Raw genomic sequence first — 19545 nt, 5'->3', positions numbered from 1 at the left:
AAGATGGTGTTTTACCAGCAACAAAATTGAGATGCAACTAACGCCTCCCTGAAGTTACTGCTATCTTCTTTCCCTGCCTTGATGGAAGGACAAAAGATTCTTAATTTATAAAGCTTCATTAACTTACCTCTCTCAGTACCCGAGCTAATTTTGGCATCTTTACAAAGCTTTGTACAGGACTAACATTCCCAAGGCTCTTAAAGCCACTTCTGCTAAGCCTTCAACTGTGTTGTACTTAACAAGTGCTAAAAAATCCTTTGCACTATTTTGTTTGAATCTATACAAACTCTTTCAGCTGAAGGGCTATTTATCACATTTTCATCCTTTTTATGGTGAAAGCACTAAAAATTAACTGACCTTCTCTCCACAAAGATCTTTATCATTTAATTCTCAGAACCAAAGAGCATCTTAATGCCACCAGAGTGGGAAGAGAGGACAGGAGTGTTCTGCAAGACAGAGTCACACATTATTTCACAAACCTCAACGATAGCTTTCACAAAGCCACACAGCAGCACAACTCAGGATGTTCCCCTTATACTGCTCTCAGCCAAATATCAGAGAGTCAGTGAATGGAAGCACTAATCGATCCTTGGGGTTTGCATTCCTCCTCCAGCCACATCTCCAAACTCTTGAGATGACAGTTGCATCAAGATGTTATTTCTTCATGTATTACCATGTTTTTAAAATCTACTTGCAGATTAGCACAGAACATGAAAACAATTTTCTAGAAGGAATGGCTGATGCTTGGCGAGTCCTTATGTAAATTTTAGCCACAGAGAAAAAGCAAAACCAGTTCTTGGAAATGCTGAAATCTAGTCCACAAACCCAGTGTTGAATCTGGGCTTCTTTCAGTTAAAGAGGGGATGAAGCGGTAAAAGGTAAGATTTCAATATTTTTCCCAAATACTTGAAAGTAAATGTGTTACTTCCCTCAATAGCTGCAGTTTCAAACAAGACAAAGCAAACAAAAAAAAAAGCCATTAGTGCTGACACATCCCTCTCCTACATTCAAAAGATGGAAGAAAAAGTCTTTATTTTCCTTTTCGCACTTGGCTTCTCCTTGCCTGTGCTACCCCAGAGCTCCCTGGGGTTTGGTTCACCATGATGGCAAGGCCTGCTGCCCTCTTCATCCTTTCAAAAGTGTAGCATTCAACCTTCTCTTCACTGGTGACTGTCCTGGTGCTTATGAGGCGAAATCCATCTTTGAGTAAAGTGTCAAGCAGCAGGCCTAGCACATTAGTACCATTAATCAGCTTTCTATTATCAGGCTTTATGGAAACATACCTAAAATCAGGGAAAAAAAAGGCAGTTACAACACACTTTAACTACTTCTTGACAGCACAGATCAGCACAGCTGCACTGTGTTTACAGCAGTCAAGGTTCCAGATATTATTTTACTCCTTTAAGGACAACTGGACTCTTTCCTTCATTAAGAGTAATTCTCAGTTCGTCCATTTATGTGCTGGGGAAGAAGTGCTTCTCTTTCACACCCTCCCCTGCCACAAAACTTACTTTCTTAAGAAATATCTGTGACAACCCCATCTTGTCTCACTTAACAGAGAAGAAGGGAGCAGCAGGTTCTGCAATGCTGCAACATTTTTCAGGTAAGAGTAAATGATGGACTGCAGAGTCACGTTCACCCCAAGAGCATCACTCCAACACACACGATCTCTCTCTCTACAAACAGTGACATTTATTGCAAATTACTTTGTACAGCAGGTCGTGTGGTAACAAATATGAAAATCATTTTCACATGGCCTCAAATGATTTTATTTGATATAAAGTACAGTGTAAGAATTTATCCAGACATTCTGAGGAGCAGTAGTCAGGTAAAAATACCATTACAAAATATATAAACTGACAGGTGAAACTGTTCCACAGTTCACAGGCAAGTACACCAAATATTCATGGAAAACACAAGAAAGACAAAAAAGTCCATGTCACCACAAAGATTAAGGAGATAGAGGAGACAGAAATTCAGCAAGGCAACGTAATCAAATTTGACTTGTTTCATTACTCAAGATAGGTATTTTTATTGATCTGCAGAGGGAAATTTTTACCAAGTCTGAAGAAATAAATGAAAAAATCAGAAATATTTTCCCCACTACTTAAGTTGCCATAACCTACTCAACCAATTGCTAATCCATTAAAATTAGTAATATGTCACAAAGTTAAGGTTTGGCACACAAACATATATATAAAAGTCACGTATGTTGACTGATTTCACAATTGCAAAGTAATTTTTATTCTACTTGCTTAGCCAAAGAAAGCTGGAAGAAAGATAGATTTTATTTTCTTTAAAAAAATAATCAAAAGACTGCTGTGTTGGTTCATATATTCAAACAGAATAACCCTTTTGGAAATATTTCAATGAAATTTCCATAAAATTCCAGATGTTCTAATAGCCACAGAGGACAAATTAGGTTAACATTTTCTTATACAGTAAGAACAAGTCTCCATACAACAGAGACATCCAGCAAAAGATAGTTTAAAAAACCTAAGTAGTCATTAGAATACAATAATGCTATCACAAAAATTACTGATACACAGTTATCTTAATAAAAACAGAACCTGGCTCTGAAGTCAAAGAAAACCCACTGTGAAGCATATAGTTAATAATGACTCTTCTCCCTCCTCCTAAAACGCTCTACAAAAGCTTTCCAGTCCCTGAAATGCTGTCTCAGTTCCACTGGAGTTTTTAACCCTTCTTGCCAATAAGCTACTGGATATTTTAGTACTTTAAAGTACCCCCAGTACTTTACTTCTTTACTTTGCCTCATTTAACTGCATTTTTTATGTTCTCCAGAAGGTGATACTGTGAAATTCTAAAGTGAGTGAGGAGGAAATGGCAGAGAGAAAGAAAAACCAAAGAGAGCTCATAAACAAACATCAAGAACACTATTTTAGAAAGCTAAAGAACAGGCAAATCAGTGTAACAAACTAAACTGGGTGTTTCAGAACTAGAAAAAGATAACATTGAACAGAAAGAAGGAAACATATTTCTTTTCTTTCAGTTTCTTTAAAATGAGCTTTGCTAGCACATAGCGTGCACTTCATGAACTGGAAGCCACAAAGACATGTCTGTAATGAGAAGTCACTCTAGGGACAGTACCTGGCCACAAACTGGTCTCCAGCAGAATACTCAGTACCACACTGAAAAACCATATCATGATGAGAGGGTCTTTCCAAAGGAAGTGGAATGAGTGTTTTCTGAGAAGGAAAAGGGCTATTCCAGCCCTGTCCTGACTGCTGCCCTGTACACACAGTGATCTGCTCAGCCAGTGCCTCAATGGTGCTACTGCAGGAACCAAAGATCCGGAAAAAGGCCTGCATTTCTTGGAGAGAAAAATGCACTTCCAAGACCTCCGGCTTCGGCTTCAGCAAGTGTTCTTGGCTCAGGATGTCGGCCAGGGGGTAGAGTCCATAGAATTCTGCTTCTCTCTGCAACCTCTGATAGTCTGAGAAATCAGCTGGTAAGGACACCTGTAGAGTCCTCAAGAAGTCCATGATATAACTAAACAAAGCTCCATCTCTGTCCACAAAAAACTCTCCATTCACCAGTTTAAATTCCCGGTCATCATCATTCACCATCCGTGCCAGCCTGGACTCAGGGAACTGCTGCAAGGTAGAAGCCCGGGTTACAAATCTCACACCTCCCACACTCAGAACAATCACCTCTTGACTACTCATGGCTACCTCAGCCACTCAGGAATCGCAGTTCTCTGATCTACATGTCTGTGACTTGATCTTTCCTAAACAGCAAGGCAGCTGCAAGAACCATTGCGTGCTTTTAGCAAGTGTTTGGAGTGAGGTGTGGAGCAGCAACAGCATTCCCAGGCAACAAAGATGTAAATATCATGTACAATAGTTTTGTTTGCTGGGTTTGGTTGCTTGGAAACTTTGATTCTTGGCATTTTATGTTTTATTTTTGAAATGAACAGCTTGCAAGGACTACTGGAATACAGTGAATTTACTGTCACAACTTATGAAACCTTGAGAGAGGCCAACAAATATTCCCAAAGTATGGCACACGTTATGTTTGTTTTCTAGAAATGCCAGTTCAACATTTTCATTCCATACACTGCTGTTCATAGGACCACTGCAAAAAGAGGTTAGATGAGCTTCAGGCAAGACATTTCAGTACCATATGCTTCAAAAGAAGGGCACTTCAGAGAACTCAAGCTTAAGGTTCCCTTTAAAATGTAAGGCTAAGTCAATACAACCAGAAAATTCAATTAGCTCCTGAAACGAGATACACAAAAATACAGTAACAGCAGAAGAACCTGTACAAGGCTCTTCAAACACCACCAACATCCATACACCTGCTGCATCATACAACCTGTTCCAGGAATCACCCAATCACTTTTCCTGGCTTTTGGAATTGCAATCTGGAGAGGCAGAGAGGGACAGGAGAGCAGCTGTTGTACCTGCCACCTCTGCAGGGCTAGAGTCCAGGCTGCCTTCCTGTGGCAGGCCCCTGCACACCTTTCACTGCACTAAGTTCTTTATGTTAAGGCCAGTTTTTAAGAAAGCATGGCTTCAGAGAAACATGGATCTAACAAACCAGCCCAGCTACCCCAACAATTTGATGTTGGAAAAGTAAACTGCAAAGTATGAACTATCTGCAAAGCACATACCGTCTTGCAGCTTGCTCTTATCATTACCTCTAGAATTTATGCTTGCCCTGAAGATACATCTTTGTATAGAACACACAATCTGAATGCACAGGGTAATTACAACGTTTGGTTGTACAAAAAAAAAAAAAACAAACCATAAAACCAAACCAGAACATATAGCTATTTCAGAGAGAAATAACATCATCAGATAGAAGCTGGTTCCAGAGTCTGAATGATGCACACTGCATTTTGCAGTGGAAGGGCAGTCCTCAGCAAACCTGTCAGCACAGTGCTCACCTCAATCACAACTCTTCTTGCTCTTTCCAAACAATCTCCCAGTTAGAATTTTTTTTTTTAAACTACAATTTTTAATCTTATTCTACAGTTACATTAACATCAAACTAAAGATACAGTTTGGCCTTATATTTTGGTAAGAAAAATGATTTACAGTGAGTAATATTCCCATAATCACCACTGAAAGAAGAATCCACAAAGTGTTTTCAAAGCTCCATTTCATTTTCTGGTTTAGCAGTGCTCAAACTATGTGAACATTATGAATGTTTTGGAATCATTTTGAATCTTTGAATGTTTTCACTGGAAGTCTGAAAAGACCAATTAATTTAAGAAGTTCCATGCTTTCTTCCCCAGATCTCTCTTAGTTCTTATATTCCAGCAGACTCTTCACAACAGTTTATATTTGCACACAAACTGTGCAACGTTATCCAGTACAACCAACGTATAGTTTTTACACTTTTCTCTTAAAAGTGAGGCTCCATCTGTCATCTGTTCCCAGTAAAAGACTGCATGATCTGCTATCTCCACAGTATCTGCCAAATAGGACAAACAAATTGTAAGGAACTGAGATTTCCAGCACTGGAGATTGTCAATGACTGACTCCACAAAGGACATTCTGGTGACTGCAAGAATGAGCAAGAAAATAAGAGAGTTCACTATAAATCTGCGTGAAAAGACTGAGGGAATCTTGAATTTGAAAGTGTTGCTTTCCTGAGGCAAGGAAAGTTTGTCCACATCAACAAGTTTTATTCCATTCCACTGGCTGGTATCAAAGCTCTTCATTGTGGGACTGATGTCCACAGTGGAACAAGGTAAAGGGGTTTCTTTGAGCACCTTAATTTTTTCCCTGAACTCCTGCATCTGTTGCAGAAATATGATGGGTTCAGACACATCTTTGAAGGCCTCTGCAATGTTAAAAGCCATCCGCTGCTCTTGTAGAATCGTGTTCAGTTTATTGATTTCCGGATCGTAGGCCTGCATCACTGCAAGCTTCATGGTCTCAAAGTCAGACAGGATCTCATTTCGCTTCTGCTCCAATGTGTGTTGCAGCTTCTCAAAGAACTCCTTCACTTTGTCAGAATCTTTCGTCAGCATCTGCAGAGCTTTCCTCTTACTGGTCTCTAAGGTATCCAGCCGTGAGAGGGCATCTCCACAACGCCAAGTTTCGAAGCCCTGAAACAAGGTTTCAAAAGCCCGCTTCTCCTGGGAATAAGCTTCCTCAATGGAACAGAAAACGTGCTTTGTGTGGTCACCACGGGTGGCACAAACCCCACAGATCAGCTGCATGTCTGTCCGGCAAAAAATGTTAAGGGGTTGTCCGCTGTGCACTTTGCACACAGGCATTTTTGGAGTTACTTTGATTTTGTTGTACTTCTCCACGATACCTTTCAGGGAATAGTTGACCTGCAAGCTGTTGACTCCAGTGACAGGAGTCTCCTTCCTGCATGTGGGGCACTTGAAAGGGGATGGCCTCCAAAGCACATTCCGCACATTTCCCTCAAGAATTCCTTCCAGACACTTTCTGCAGAAATTGTGTGAACAGGGCAGGACACGAGGATCATCAAACAGGCTACAGCAAATGGGGCAGGTCAGATCTTCTTCTAGCAGCTCCATCATATCCTAGGAAAGAGAAAAAAGATGGTAACAGAACTTACAAAACTTATTTCTCCCTCAAGGAGATCATACAAAAGCCAATCTCCATCTGAGACACGTCTCAGTGAGAACAGGATGTATTTTTTTCCTCCAGTACCCTTAAGACAGAGCTGCAGCTGGGTTTTTGCAGCCAGTTCCCCTTGGCTGTGGTATCTGGCCAGCAAATGGCAGGCACAAGAATGGTGCAATGCTCAGGCAGAACAATTTTTTTGGACTCTCAACTAGAAATGCTAGAAAAGAACACTTGCCAGTCCCAGCAAGGATTCTGAAAGAAAATAACTCATGGACTCATAGTAAAATGAGTCTTACAAGACTTACATCTTTCCTTGCTGATGCAATACACAGAAATGGGATTTGCACAGAAGATACCCAGCCAATACACCCTGCTAAGATTTCATTACTTTCTACTTGCTCCACTCATCCAAAGCTTCCAGTTTCAAACCCCATGCACTGGTACTGCAGACAATACTAAAAGTGACTGAAAAAGCCTAGCTGCAGTATTTCTGCTGCTACAGAGTACATCATGTGTCTTTTTGATTTACTTGCAAGGCCAAAGGAGAGTCACCACTCATTTCATGAATTAGCTTTTCTCTTGCTCCTGCAATATTTTTAAATAACCAATGGAATGTGTTAGTATTGAGGTATTCAGCATGAAGTTAAAATACTTCAAATAACAGCTGCCCATAATCCTTGATAATTCATCATGAAACAAAACTGTTAACCATTTTACTCATCTGTAATCTCTATTTCCAATTCCATTCTCACAGCATTCATGCCTCAGTAATTTCTTTCTGGAAATGTAGGAGAAACCCTACAGGAAGAATAGTTATCATGTAATCCTTCCTACGGGAATGTCTCAGTTAAGGGACACAGTGCACTACCCTCTCCCTGCCTCCAACTAAAGCCAAGTTTTCAGATGCAGACACCTTGTAACTTACAGCAGGCTCTAAGAAAACAAATAGCTAATGAAGACCAAAATAAGTGACAGTCTGTATCATCCAAAGCTCTCAAACACTTAGTTTTGAGCTATAATTAGAAAGATGCTGCACTTGCATAAATTCCTTCCATAATATACAACATATATTCAAATATATGCAATAAAATTCCTTTTATAAATTGAAAGATATCACAGAAAAGTGCATCAAAGTACTGCTGTGACATCAAGGTATGTGAATGACCTCTTAATTAGTTTTGACGTAATTTCTAAGGTTTCTGTCCCCTCAAAGAAATATTAAGTGGAAAACGTGGGAGCCAAGAAGAGAGCTGCAAGGGACGATCCATGCTGCACAGGACAAGAAGAGCAATAAAATCAATACCACTGACCCAAGGAAAGTTCGCTATCAAGAAGGTGAGGTCAGTCCTGACTTTCCCTCATAAAAGGACCAATAGTCCCAGTGCGACTTCACAGTAAAAGCCATTCTTGGGAAGTGTAAGCAAACCTCCCATGCTTTTCAGGTGAGGAGGAGGGGCTGTCACAACCCAGAAATTCAGCAGAAATTCTGGGTGGGCTGAAGAAAGACAGCAGTCCAGTGTCAGGGAACTCTTACCCTTTACTACACAGCCACCTTAACTCCAACAGCTATCCCACTATTTAGTCAAAGAAGTGTTGGCCAACCAGCTCTTAACTCTTACAGTGAACTTTACCAAGCTCCCAACTCTCCCAGCAAACTTCGGTACAGAGCAAGTGGTGAAATCCTATTGCCGCACTGGCTGGGATAGAACAAGAGAGAGTGAAGACGGAAAATAAAGTGAAGGAAAAAGAGCACCAGCCCTACATCCTGCATCGGTCCTGCCACTGTGTACAGTCCAGATCTGGGATGAACAAAAGCCCGGCACCGATCCCCTCCCTTTACAGTTTTCCTAGTGCACATCCCCTCGCTTTTTGCGCCACTTGCTGCTGCTGGCACAGGTGCGGTGAGCCCTGAGAGTCCCTCAGGAAATGAGCAGGGCTGGGGGCCTGCGGTGCTGCAGCAGCCCCCTTTAGTGAGGCGCCCGGGACTTGACCCTTCTCTTGCTGCAGGCACACTAAACGTGAGCCTCCAGGCTGGATTACACTCCCAGCAATGAAAGGGAAGCTGGCTCACAATAGTGCTGCCCTGCCCCAGAGGGACCCTCCCTCCCAATCCCAACTTCCCTGTCACAGCATGACAGTCAGAATGTTTGAGACAACCATGCTTATGTGCTTTTGCCTGTTCACATATTATCTATGCTTGTTGGAAAAAAAGAGACTTCAGAAAAATTGACAGCTTTTTTACTCAGAACTAAAGTCAGGAGGTAGAAGCAGCCACCACTACAACTAGGGACAATGTCCCAGAGAAAAAGTCTAATAACTCTAACTAATGGGTTTCCTGTAAGCCCACAGATGCCATTCAGAAACCTCATTTTCTGTGAGGAGAATGTAGTTTTGAAGCACCTCTCATGGTCTCAAAGCAACGTTTCTCTTCCATCTTTTTCCCAGTGCTAAAAATAATGGGATGACAGGAAGATGATAATTTCATCCCTCCACTCTTGAGCCATCCTTTTTGTGAGCAGCTCTCTCTTTCCAACTTGTAGTCATAGCTTTTAGGCACCGTAGCAGTACAAAGATCAGTTCTGCTCATGTGTTAAGAGGATAATAACTACAAAACTAAAATGACAGTTTTCCATCTCTTAGTAAATGGAAATGCACAGGGCAGAAAATATTTGCTCTGGTCCATCTCCTTTACCAGGGAGGATTTTACTTCCCAGTTAGGGAGCTGGAAAAGCAGCTTTGCATGCCTGACAGCAAGAACTGCAAACCAATGCAGAAAATGCTTACTATAACACTTTCCATCAAAATTGCAGGACAAACACTGAAGATTTTCACACTCCTAAGAATACAAAGAACATACACAAAAAGGCTTCATGATCCAACTAAAACTGTCCTGTTCCATTTCAACCCCACTTACCGAATTACATAATTATGTTTTATAAATGTAACTGAATTCCAAAACCTTTATACAACATCATTAAAAACACTGGATTTAGAAAAAAATAAATGAGTAGGTCTACAAACTTCCCCCCACCCTAACAATAGCAGAAATACCAAACCAAACATACAGATTTGTATGACTGGTTGGACAAATTAACTTCTGCCTTCTTTAGGAAATTAATTTCAGACAGTAAATCGTCCGTGGATTGAAACATTCCTTTGAATTGAAACAACCACAAACCTGGTATTTGTGTGATGAACTACAGCGACATTTAAATTTTTCCACGGGGAATTTCTCTGTGTAACTTCTGACCCAGATTTAGGTGGCCCTGGAATTCCCCACTTGTAGCACATGGACCAAAAGCATCTTTGGATAGAAACCCAACATATGTCACCCATCAGAAAGAGCAACTTGCACAGTTTTATCATTAGGAAGAAGAATGGCAAACAACATCAAACCATAAAAGCAAAAACAACCACAGCAGCTTTTTCCCACACTCCAGAGAGAAATTCATTTAGCATGCTTCTCAGCACAGAAGTTGGGTTTATCAGCCAGCAGTGTGCTGAAAGCAAAACCAGAATTTCACCAGGCTTCAAACAAAACAACAAACTCCTGAATTACAAGTCTCCTGCAATGGCATGTAACTGTTCTAAATGAGACTTGACCGAGTCAAGCTACATTTCTACAAGTAATTGAGCTAGTCAGGAGAGGTCTCATCTCCCTTCCTTGGAAAGGACCCTGGTCTGTGTCAGGAACCCCTATGAGCAATCCACCAGCCTTCTGTCAGACTGGTGTGTTGAACCAGCCCCAGAAAGAGTTCCACATACAGGGGAAGGGAGATGGAAGATCCTCCTTCCAGCAGCAATTATCTTAACCTTGTTCATTCCACTGAGAGAAAATGCAATCTAATGAATGGTCATTGTATAAATTTTAATGTGGAACTGACCTCTGTGTGCAGTAGGTAACAGGATTATAGAATGTTAAGGGGTTGAAAAGGACTTTGAAGATTATCTAGTCCCAACTCCCCCTGCTATGGGCAGGGATACCAACCACTAGACCAGGTTGCCCAAACTGGGCACTAACCTGGCCTTGAACACTGCCAGGATTGGGACATCCACGACCTCCCTGGGCAACCTGTTCCACTGTCACTGCCCGCACAGTAAAGAATTTCTTCCCAATATTTAAACAAAATTTCCCTTCTTTCAGTTTGTACCCATTAATTACTCCTTGTCCTGCCACTATAGTTCCTGTTGAAGAGTCCCTCCCTGGCTTCCCTGTAGGCCCCTTTCAGCTACTGGAAGGTTGTTATCCAGACAGCCAAAAAGACCTGGATAAAGTGTCCATGCTTTAAACCTGGTATTTCATGGCCAAAAGTTTTTCCAGGGGCACCAGGCATCTCCAACCCGTTCAGACTGGAAAGGCAGGAAGGCCTGGAGAAAAAATAAGCAATCTGAGCTCAGTGCACCCACAGCCCCGTGAACACCGTTTCACCCCCGGAGCTGGACGGTCTGTCGAGCGCAGGGGCTGCCCCAACGCTGGTCCCCGCGTTCACCCCCACTGTCCCTTGACCTGCCAGAGGTTTCCATGCCGCTGCTGCTGACAACTCCCTCTCCAATTCCAGCGGGGAATCGCCCCTCAACGATAGCACTGCAGCCAGCCGCCGACCCTGGCCTCCGCCGGGCACCGCAGCCCGGGGTAGGGGGCCCAGCTGCTCCGCCCGCGCCCCGCGAAGCACAGCGGGGCCCGCGGGGGATGGCGGCTGCCAGCGGAACCGGCGGCTCGGGCCGCGGCGAGCCCCGGGCCGGGCGCTGCCGCCGCCTCTCACAAAGCCGCGGCCTGCGCTCGCCCGGCCGCGCCCGCCCGTCCTGCCGCCCCCGGGCCCCGCTACTCACCATGGCAGGCCGGGGCCGCGGGGAGCCCGGGGCAGGCGAGGACCGGCCGCCTCCGTCACTCGCACGGCTCACCGCCGCTCCCGTCCCGGCCGCCGCCCGCCTTCCGGGCCCGCCGCTCCCGCCCCGCCGCCCGGCCCCGCCGCCCGGCCCCGGCCCGCCGGAGCGATGGGCCGGGAGCTGCTGCTGCCCCGCCGGCCCACCCACCTTGGCCCGCGGCCGCCGATCCAGCCCCAGGGCAGGAGATGCTGCGGCTCTTCCCTTCCTCCGCCTGCCTGCGAGCGGCCAAGACAGCCTCCGGAGCTGCCGGGAGAGAGGGCCGGCGGTGGACGCTGCTTGCCTAAGGCGGCGGCCGAGGCTGCAGCCTGTGCCTCCGCCGAGATATGTCCGCCGAGATATATATACGGGTTTCTGTTGTTAACTCTGTTAAATTACACTTGAGCCTGCAGCTCACAGGCGCACGTTGCACAGCCTAAGGAGGGGCGCTGCTGGGTGGCAAGCCTGCTGGGCATCTGCCACCTTCTGAAAGCACTTATTAAAAAAATAACATAATTTGAGACAGATAGCCTTATGTGCTTCATAAAAGGATAGCGACTCATTCTTATTTGCTTGAACATGCTGGTTATACCGTTTCCAGCTGGTGACTCTCTTGGAGAGTTAACGTGGCCTGTAAAAGCTGTGCAGGTTTTCCACAATAACACTGACTAGTCTCAGGGAGATGGAGCAGAAGAGGTAGCTCATGTCCACTTTAAAGAACATTCTAGTTACAGGACTATGAAACTCAGTCTGGTAGTGCTGAGACATCAGAGGACCTTTGTGTTGGGTATCTCTTTTGCAGTTCTGTTAGTTCGCAGTCAACAGGTCTCACATCAAAGTCAAACTGAACATATTTTCAAGTTAGACTCTGTGAAATACTACATCAAAAGCTGTTCCCAAATGTGCATACTCTGCCTCTTGCATCCCTTCCCTACTCTGCACCTACTGCAGTCACGTCACTCATCAGCACAGGGGAGACTCTTCACCCCCAGGAATGCCCCACACAAGGAAGATCATAAATCAGACTGTGCTTCTATCAAATGAAGCTCTCTCACACATCTGACATATTTATCTTGATTATTTAGGAATCTGGATCTTAAAAGCCATTCAATAAAGTGCTAAGGTTATGCTTCCCCAATTTACTGCACTCCTCACCTTCTCTCCTTGCTGCCCCATCCAAGTTGGCCTGCCTGCTCAGCTTAAGTCAGTGTGAACAGTTTGACCAAGGATAAGCATTTTTGAAAATCCCTTTCAGAGTGCCTACACACTGAGGCATTTCTTCCATTATCCACTGGAGAACAGCCCCAGGAGGTAGAGCTGCTGCACAAAAGCAACTGAGACCTTCACATGTATTTCAACATCCTGCTTGTTTCTTCTTAGTTGTCCAGCGTCTTGTTTGCTGTTTATTAAAAACAAGTAATTCCAGATAGTTTCCTTCAGCCACCTAAACTATTTTCAAGTGATATTCCAATGCTTGTGCATTTACATTTGCTGAGTACTCCTTGTCTACACTTTCCCAGCAGCCACTTTGGTCTCAAGAATTTCTAGGTCCTATTAATCTTCTCTGTAATTTTATGGTTAAAGATTAACAACAACATGGCATTTTAGATTTCTCACTATTATATATATATTTCCATATATTTCTCCTATAACATTTTTTTCTGATATATTTTTAGAGTACATTTTATTCTCTATTAATTCTTTGGGCTGGTCCAAGTCTGTCTCCTTATAAATGAAGAAGGAGCTGAATGGGTGGAAGAATGGTTGCCTGCCCACCTGGCATAATGCCTCTTTATTAGGTCCACCTGAAAGTGTTCTTGTCCCTCCTTGCCTTTGATTTCTTCTGTCAAAGAGGAAAGCTTAAACTTCTGGGCAAACACACAGCAGGATTTCTGTGCTTGGTGCATAGAAACACTGCCTAGCCAGCACCCTGCTTCAGTGACCCACGGCTGTCCTGAGCACGATCAAATAGAATTTGGGCACTCTTCTACTTCTTATCTGGCTATCAGAGCCACACAGAACCGTTTTTCACACATTACAAGTCCATCTTTCTATACTTTTTAACTCTGCTGCAATAGCAGCACTTTCAGTAGCAGTTTGTTTATGAGTTTGCATTCCTGCATCCAAGAGCACAGTGTCTTCCCAAGACAGCATCAAAGGCCGGTTGTGGAAGCTTCAGAGTAAAGCTCTGGCTGATGGAAAAAAATATTTGTAGATCTGTGGAGTAATAGATAAACAAAGCAAAGGGAAATTTAGGCTCAAAGGAGAGGCTCAGCTTGAAAGGAGGTGTTAGGATATATGCCACTTAGTTATGGGAGGGTTGAAAATACAGGGGTAGAAATTTGGAAGGAATTATACAATAGTGGCAGTTTCCAGATTTTCAAGACAAACACCGTATTTGTTGTAAGACAAAGGGCAATAATCTACTGTCATCTTTAAACTACAGAGAAAACTTAGATCACAGCTCTTCTAAGAAGCACTATGCCAGGAGTTTTCTGAGACTGAAGCTCTGTGTTGTGGTTCAGTCAGCGACCGCAGAGCTGACAGCTACTACTCCCTTTGCCTGTCCCAGCTCTGCCAGCCTCTGCAGATGCTCTACCAAGCTGATTCCACCCACTCAGCCAGCAGAACACTATTCCCTTTTGTTTGTTGAGGTGAGTTTTGTGCTGATTCAACAAGTTAAATCAGTCCAATGCAAGATTAGACAATCATCAGGTCTAACATCAGAAGAGCGAGGGAAAAAGGAACAAGATTTTTCTCATTCAGTGGAAGCAAGCCATTAACGTGACTCAAGCTGTAACAGGTAACTCTACCCTGACAGGCAGATTCTCGGGGGGGTTAAGCCAAGATGAGACTGTGCTACTGGCAAAGTCATCGTTCCATCCTTTCCCCTTTCCTTAGTCATGCTTTCCTGATGCCTCCTCTCTGCTGGCTCCGACACTCATGCAGCCACACGTTAAGCCAGATCAGCTTGCCAACAGAGCTGAAAGCTAATCCAGTTTTTAAAAAAAAAAAAAAAAAAAAAAAAAGTTTCCAGCAGGATCAATTTTGGCAGCCAGCTGCAGCTGATCCTGCAGCCGAACAATCACCAGTGCCAGGATGAGCCAGTGAGAGGGCCTGTTTCGGCGGCAGCCTGCACACACGTCAGCATAAACCAGAAGTGCCCCCACAGGCCATAATTTCACAAATGCTTCCAGCCAGCTATTGCCAGCACTGCTGCCAAAAGTAACACAGCCTTGCCCTCGGCCACACCAGCTGCTCATTCCAGGCTCCAGGCACCCGCTGTGCTTTGCTAGAGAAGAACTGATTGATAAATATAGCTGGAGTTAAAAGCAGCATTTTTTTTCCTCCCAGATTTGTATTCCACATCAGTAAAGCACCTCTTAACCAAAGACCTGTTGGATTGTAATTGTCTCCTGGGGTGAAGCTCCGGGGAAAAGAGGTGAGTTAAGGGCATTTTACAGTCTTATCCTTGGCTGCAAACCTGCCTTCCCACTAAGGCTAAGGCTTCACATCCTGTTACAGAGGTGTCAGAGCACACACAAAGTACACTCTAGCTTCAGGACAGAGACTTCTTGAAGGACTCTGCTTTATTCAGCTGTGCTGGGATGAACATACTCTCAATCTGAGGTGGATAATGTAGTTGCTGTGGGGACCTAAATATGGACATAAATCTGCAAGAGTTTAGAGCAGCTTGATAAGAAGACACACTGTAAGATAACACAAATAAATAAATTATTCAAAACTGCTCTACTTATCAAACACCTTACTGATGTTTCACAACTATATTGTATCTGACTACATTTCTTTTCAACAGATGCATCTGGACTATATTAAACATTCCAAACAAGGGATCAGAGAAAGCAGTTTCTTGTTATTGTTTCATAAAAGCTACTTTTAATATGGATTGTAGAAAAACCAGGCATTAAAAACCCATGAAGGATCATCAGCAATTGAAGTGATCAACTGTTGTTCTGAGGTCTGAATTTCAGAGACTGCCTTGATATCTGCAGGGTCTCTGGTGACTATTTTAGCAGTACTGAAAAGCTCTCTGGTTTTGCATACAGAACTTTGACCCACAGAGTTAACTAATAATCAGCACTTCGCCAGTTTTTTCTGCGGAGGGACAGGGGGGCGGGAATCGATGATTAATTCAGTCAGCTCCTTAGCGAAATCCTATTTATTTACAAAGAATGTACAGCCACGTCCCATTTCCTTGCACGCAGAGGAAGAAAATGGGAGGGAGAACTGTGCGGCAGTCCAAGTTTGCTGCTCCAGCCAGGATGCTTGCCCAGAAGAAGCTGTCCCTTGGCTTTTTCTCAGGGCCATACACCGCTGCTTCTCCCACTGTCTGCTGGCTCTTGTGTGGTGTTTCCGGTCCCGGACATGCACACAGGCAAACACAGCTGCAACCAATCTGTGCTCTTGCTGCTGCACTCACAAGCAATCCCTAGAAAAGTCTCCCTGACTTTCCCCAAATTAGTGCTTGCTCATACAAGTTAGCTCATCTTAGCACTTGGCCATGCACCCCTGTGCCATGGGCAGCAGTTTCTCATTTTTATCTATCTTATGCCATAAAATAACTTAATTGTTCCTTCCTGAACAAAGCGTGGCCAGTGTGCCTGTCAGTTTTAATGAGGTTTGGGATTGCCTATAGATCAAAGCTCTGCTCCAGTGGGTTTTGCTTGTATTGCATAAAGAGGAAAGGAGAAATGACCTCCAAAGCAAATAGAACAACAAGGAACAAAATTAATTTCCATATGTAATTTCTTCTACGATTTGGCAAGCGTCAGATTAACTGTGTAAAACAGAGGACTTCCTACAAAATGTTAATCCTCACAAGAACTACATTACGGTGAAGATTTCAAAAGCACAACCTGTTTTTCATCTGAGACCTTGTCTGTATCATCTTCCAAACCACAGGCCTGACCCTGGGAGTGGAACGACTGCTTTCAATAAACAAACCTTGATTTTCCAGTCCTGCACCATCATTTACTTCTATGCAAGTTGCATGGAGACATTACTAAATCCATTCCAACATACATAATAACTACCTTTTTTCATTGGTTTTCACAGGTGTAAATGCCTCCACAAAGCATGTGGCAGCAGAGAAGCAAGTCTGATTGGTTTTTACTTGCAGGACAAAGAGGAATTATTTTTCTAAGAAGGGATTAGTCATGTATTACATTGCTGTAATGTGTGCTGCCACAACGGGAGAGAGCTGCCCTCTCCTGCAAATTTGGCGTATCAGGGAATCCTTCTGAAACATATTTGTCTGAAGCCAGTAGATGTACTTTACAACGCTAATGAGAGACAGTTGTATTTTGTGAATGAAGCTATAAGCCAGAGAATGAAACAAGTCAATGACCATCATTTTCCTTCAGCAGATCTTCCAAATAAGTCTGCATTTTTGAAATGGATGGGAGTGGTCGTGTTCTACTAGCATGGCTCCCAGACAAAATGTCTCTGCTGCTACTGTTCAAGGAAATAAAACACTGCAAGCAGCAAACATGTCTAGGCATGCTGAGCATAATTTTGCATCCAGTGTGGGAAGGTCCAAAATACTTGGCCTCCCCAGTGAAAGAAATGAACATTCAAATAAGGCAGAAGCTGAATTAACCCTTGATTCCCAAGCACAATTATACTTCTAAATATTGAAGGCAAGATCTTAATTTCTTTGGGGCAGTTCTTTGTGCACTGTAAAGCTTTTGGTGTTCACACACTCAATACACAGGCTGACAAGCACATTTACAAACACAACACTATCCTCCTGCCATTGTTCACCTCATCCTTTAAGACAGGTATACAAATAAGCCACATTTCTTACCAGCTGACTTTTGCCTTACCTCCACCACATCAGAGTATATTCTGCTTGACTGTGTCCGGTGCCAGAGCCTTCACTCAGGGCACACAAACATCTCTGCCGCCGTTGCTGCTCATCGTGACACCAGTCTGCCACCAGCCGCTGCCAGGGTGCTCAGGAGCTGGGCTCTGCATCTGCAGGGAGACAGGATGGGCACAAGGATGAGTTGGTCCCTGAGGCTTCCTGCCTGCCAAGCACACAGGGGCTGCAATCAACGTGCTCCAAAGCAGCACCGGCAACTTTTTCAAGCTGCAGTGTGTGCTTTGCTGCACGAGGGCTGCAGTCTGCTGGCCTGTAAAACCAGCCTCTCCAGTTATGAGAGCAGTGGAGCAGGAAACTGGCAGGGAGGCACAGCCAGGCACTGCTCCCCAAAGCTTCATCCCCCTGAGTCCAACAGATTTGGCAACGCTGACTTCGTGTGGTGAGATGTGTTTGTATTCCTAGTGTTCATTTTGGAGAAGAAAGGACATAGTGGGGCAGAGAAAACCATGGGACAGGGGGTCATTTAGAGCTTAAGTCTTTATCTAAGTTTTTTTAATTTTTTTTTATTTTTAAAATGATATTAACATTTATCTTTTAGCATGTACTGTAACAAACCCACAGGCAATAAAAATCCCACAGTGACTTAAATGAGACTAAATTTGTGAACAACAAGTTACCAATAAGAATCCCAATGCCCTCCATATGAAATAAATAAACATCAGTTTCCACCTAATATTTACTTCTTGGAAGTTCAAGACTAATCCCATTTGGCATATTTTAAGGAAGTGAGCTCTTGACCCCAAATGTTTATGGTCTGTAACAGTAAGTCCAATAAAAAAAGGAAGCACATTTTAAAGCTGCTCTTAAAATCACATTGCTTTTAGGCACAATTTTGAGAAAGACAGCACTTCACCTCATGTTTCAAGTAAAAAGGGGTAAGTGTGACTGATACAGCCCATCCAGTAAGATATTTGTGGCTATGAAAGTTTCTTTTAACAAGGATTTCTGAATATCTGTATTAACCCCCTGGCCCCCATTCGACAGATAACATAGTACCACCTGGGTTACATTAATTACATCATACTTCATACTGTAATAAAATGTTAAGGGAGCCTTCTAGGTGAAATGCCACAAAACAATACATCAACTGAAATAATGAGAAACAACAATTTCATCCCAAACTGGGTTGGAGATAAATAAGCCTTCAGATGCAAGTAATCAAATTACCTGCTGCCTGCAAAACATTCTACATCAGCAGCTCAACATCATGGCACAACATTTATTTGATATTTTTCTGTAGGTAAATAAAAATGTGCAGTGGAAACGGGTAGGCTTCTATAGTCATGTTATCAATATTTACTGTGCTTGTTGGAGCCCAGTGTGTGGGTCCTGCTCCAGATGTTGTGCGTGCTGTAGGAATGCAGAAATAGACATAGAAATGCCTGTGTAACCCAAAGACCACAAGTCATGTTACAGCTTTTTTAATTACGTGGTATTCCACCTCTGTGAAAGGGACACAAAGCTGGCCCCAAACTGTGCTTTGCAAAACAAAACTGCAATGATGGCACACTGTAGCAGACTTTGCAGTTGAATTTAACTGACTAAATTAGGAAAGATTTTGAACACATGAAGAAGTACTCTAGAAGCAAAGAGTACTTCTTCAAACACTCAGGGTTAAGACTCAGAGATGGACTGGTCTGGAAAATGTGGAGAAAGAGCAACTCACAAGTGCACCTGGCAGGTGTGTGAACCTCTCATTTCAGTCAGCCACGTCTGACTTTTCCAAGAATTAAAAAAGAGAAAGGTGGATGGAGAAAAAAAAAAAAAAAAAGGAAATAAAATAAACGCTGTTCTTGTTACTTGGCGCCAGGAATAACTAAGCAGCAAATTTCCATGAAGGAGTCCCTTCTCACGTGTGAGGTTCGCTGATGTCATACCTATCACCTGACCATCATAATCAGTGTCCTCTTTTTTTATATATGTATATATGCATATATACATGAATTATCCTTTATATCCATGTACATACGTGCAATCCGTCCTTTAGGAGGCTGCGCCGGTTGCCTCACGCCACGGCGACAACGGCGGAAAAAGAACAGCAGGGGCTGCACTCACTGTCCGCTAGATTTTAATTTCCAGAGGAAAGATGAGGCTTTAATGTTGATTTTTATTATTTATTTTTTTTTAATTAAGTTTAATTTCACTCCAGCCCGCGCCCAGAATGGGGGTCCCCGCCCGCCATGTCGCGGCGGGGCGGGGCCG

General features: G+C 43.4%; 2 protein-coding genes across 5 annotated transcripts; both read right to left on the bottom strand.

The window, feature by feature from the left end:
• Nucleotides 1-1030: 1030 nt before the first annotated feature.
• Nucleotides 1031-5269, bottom strand: KCNRG (potassium channel regulator). The gene is made up of 2 exons (XM_058853821.1): nucleotides 3112-5269; nucleotides 1031-1283 (listed from the first exon to the last, which is right to left on the bottom strand). The coding sequence occupies exons 1-2, from the start codon at nucleotides 3687-3689 to the stop codon at nucleotides 1031-1033; spliced, it is 831 nt and encodes a 276-aa protein (XP_058709804.1). The 5' UTR covers nucleotides 3690-5269.
• Nucleotides 5270-5280: 11 nt separating this feature from the next.
• On the bottom strand, nucleotides 5281-19484 carry TRIM13 (tripartite motif containing 13). 4 transcript variants are annotated; one of them, XM_058853808.1, is made up of 3 exons: nucleotides 19313-19484; nucleotides 17285-17435; nucleotides 5281-6529 (listed from the first exon to the last, which is right to left on the bottom strand). In XM_058853808.1, the coding sequence occupies exon 3, from the start codon at nucleotides 6524-6526 to the stop codon at nucleotides 5297-5299; it is 1230 nt and encodes a 409-aa protein (XP_058709791.1). In that variant the 5' UTR covers nucleotides 6527-6529; nucleotides 17285-17435; nucleotides 19313-19484; the 3' UTR covers nucleotides 5281-5296. The 4 variants fall into 4 exon arrangements, with proteins under 4 accessions (XP_058709791.1, XP_058709783.1, XP_058709766.1 ...); XM_058853800.1 differs by lacking the exons at nucleotides 17285-17435; nucleotides 19313-19484 and adding an exon at nucleotides 11406-11559; XM_058853783.1 differs by lacking the exons at nucleotides 17285-17435; nucleotides 19313-19484 and adding an exon at nucleotides 10841-10926.
• Between the last annotated feature and the right edge of the window lie 61 nt (nucleotides 19485-19545).

Source organism: Poecile atricapillus, chromosome 1, assembly GCF_030490865.1.
Source record: "Poecile atricapillus isolate bPoeAtr1 chromosome 1, bPoeAtr1.hap1, whole genome shotgun sequence".
Classification (NCBI taxonomy): Eukaryota; Metazoa; Chordata; class Aves; order Passeriformes; family Paridae; genus Poecile; species Poecile atricapillus.
The sequence above is the reverse complement of the archived record's forward strand: the minus strand, read 5'-3'. Positions and strand labels throughout refer to the sequence as shown.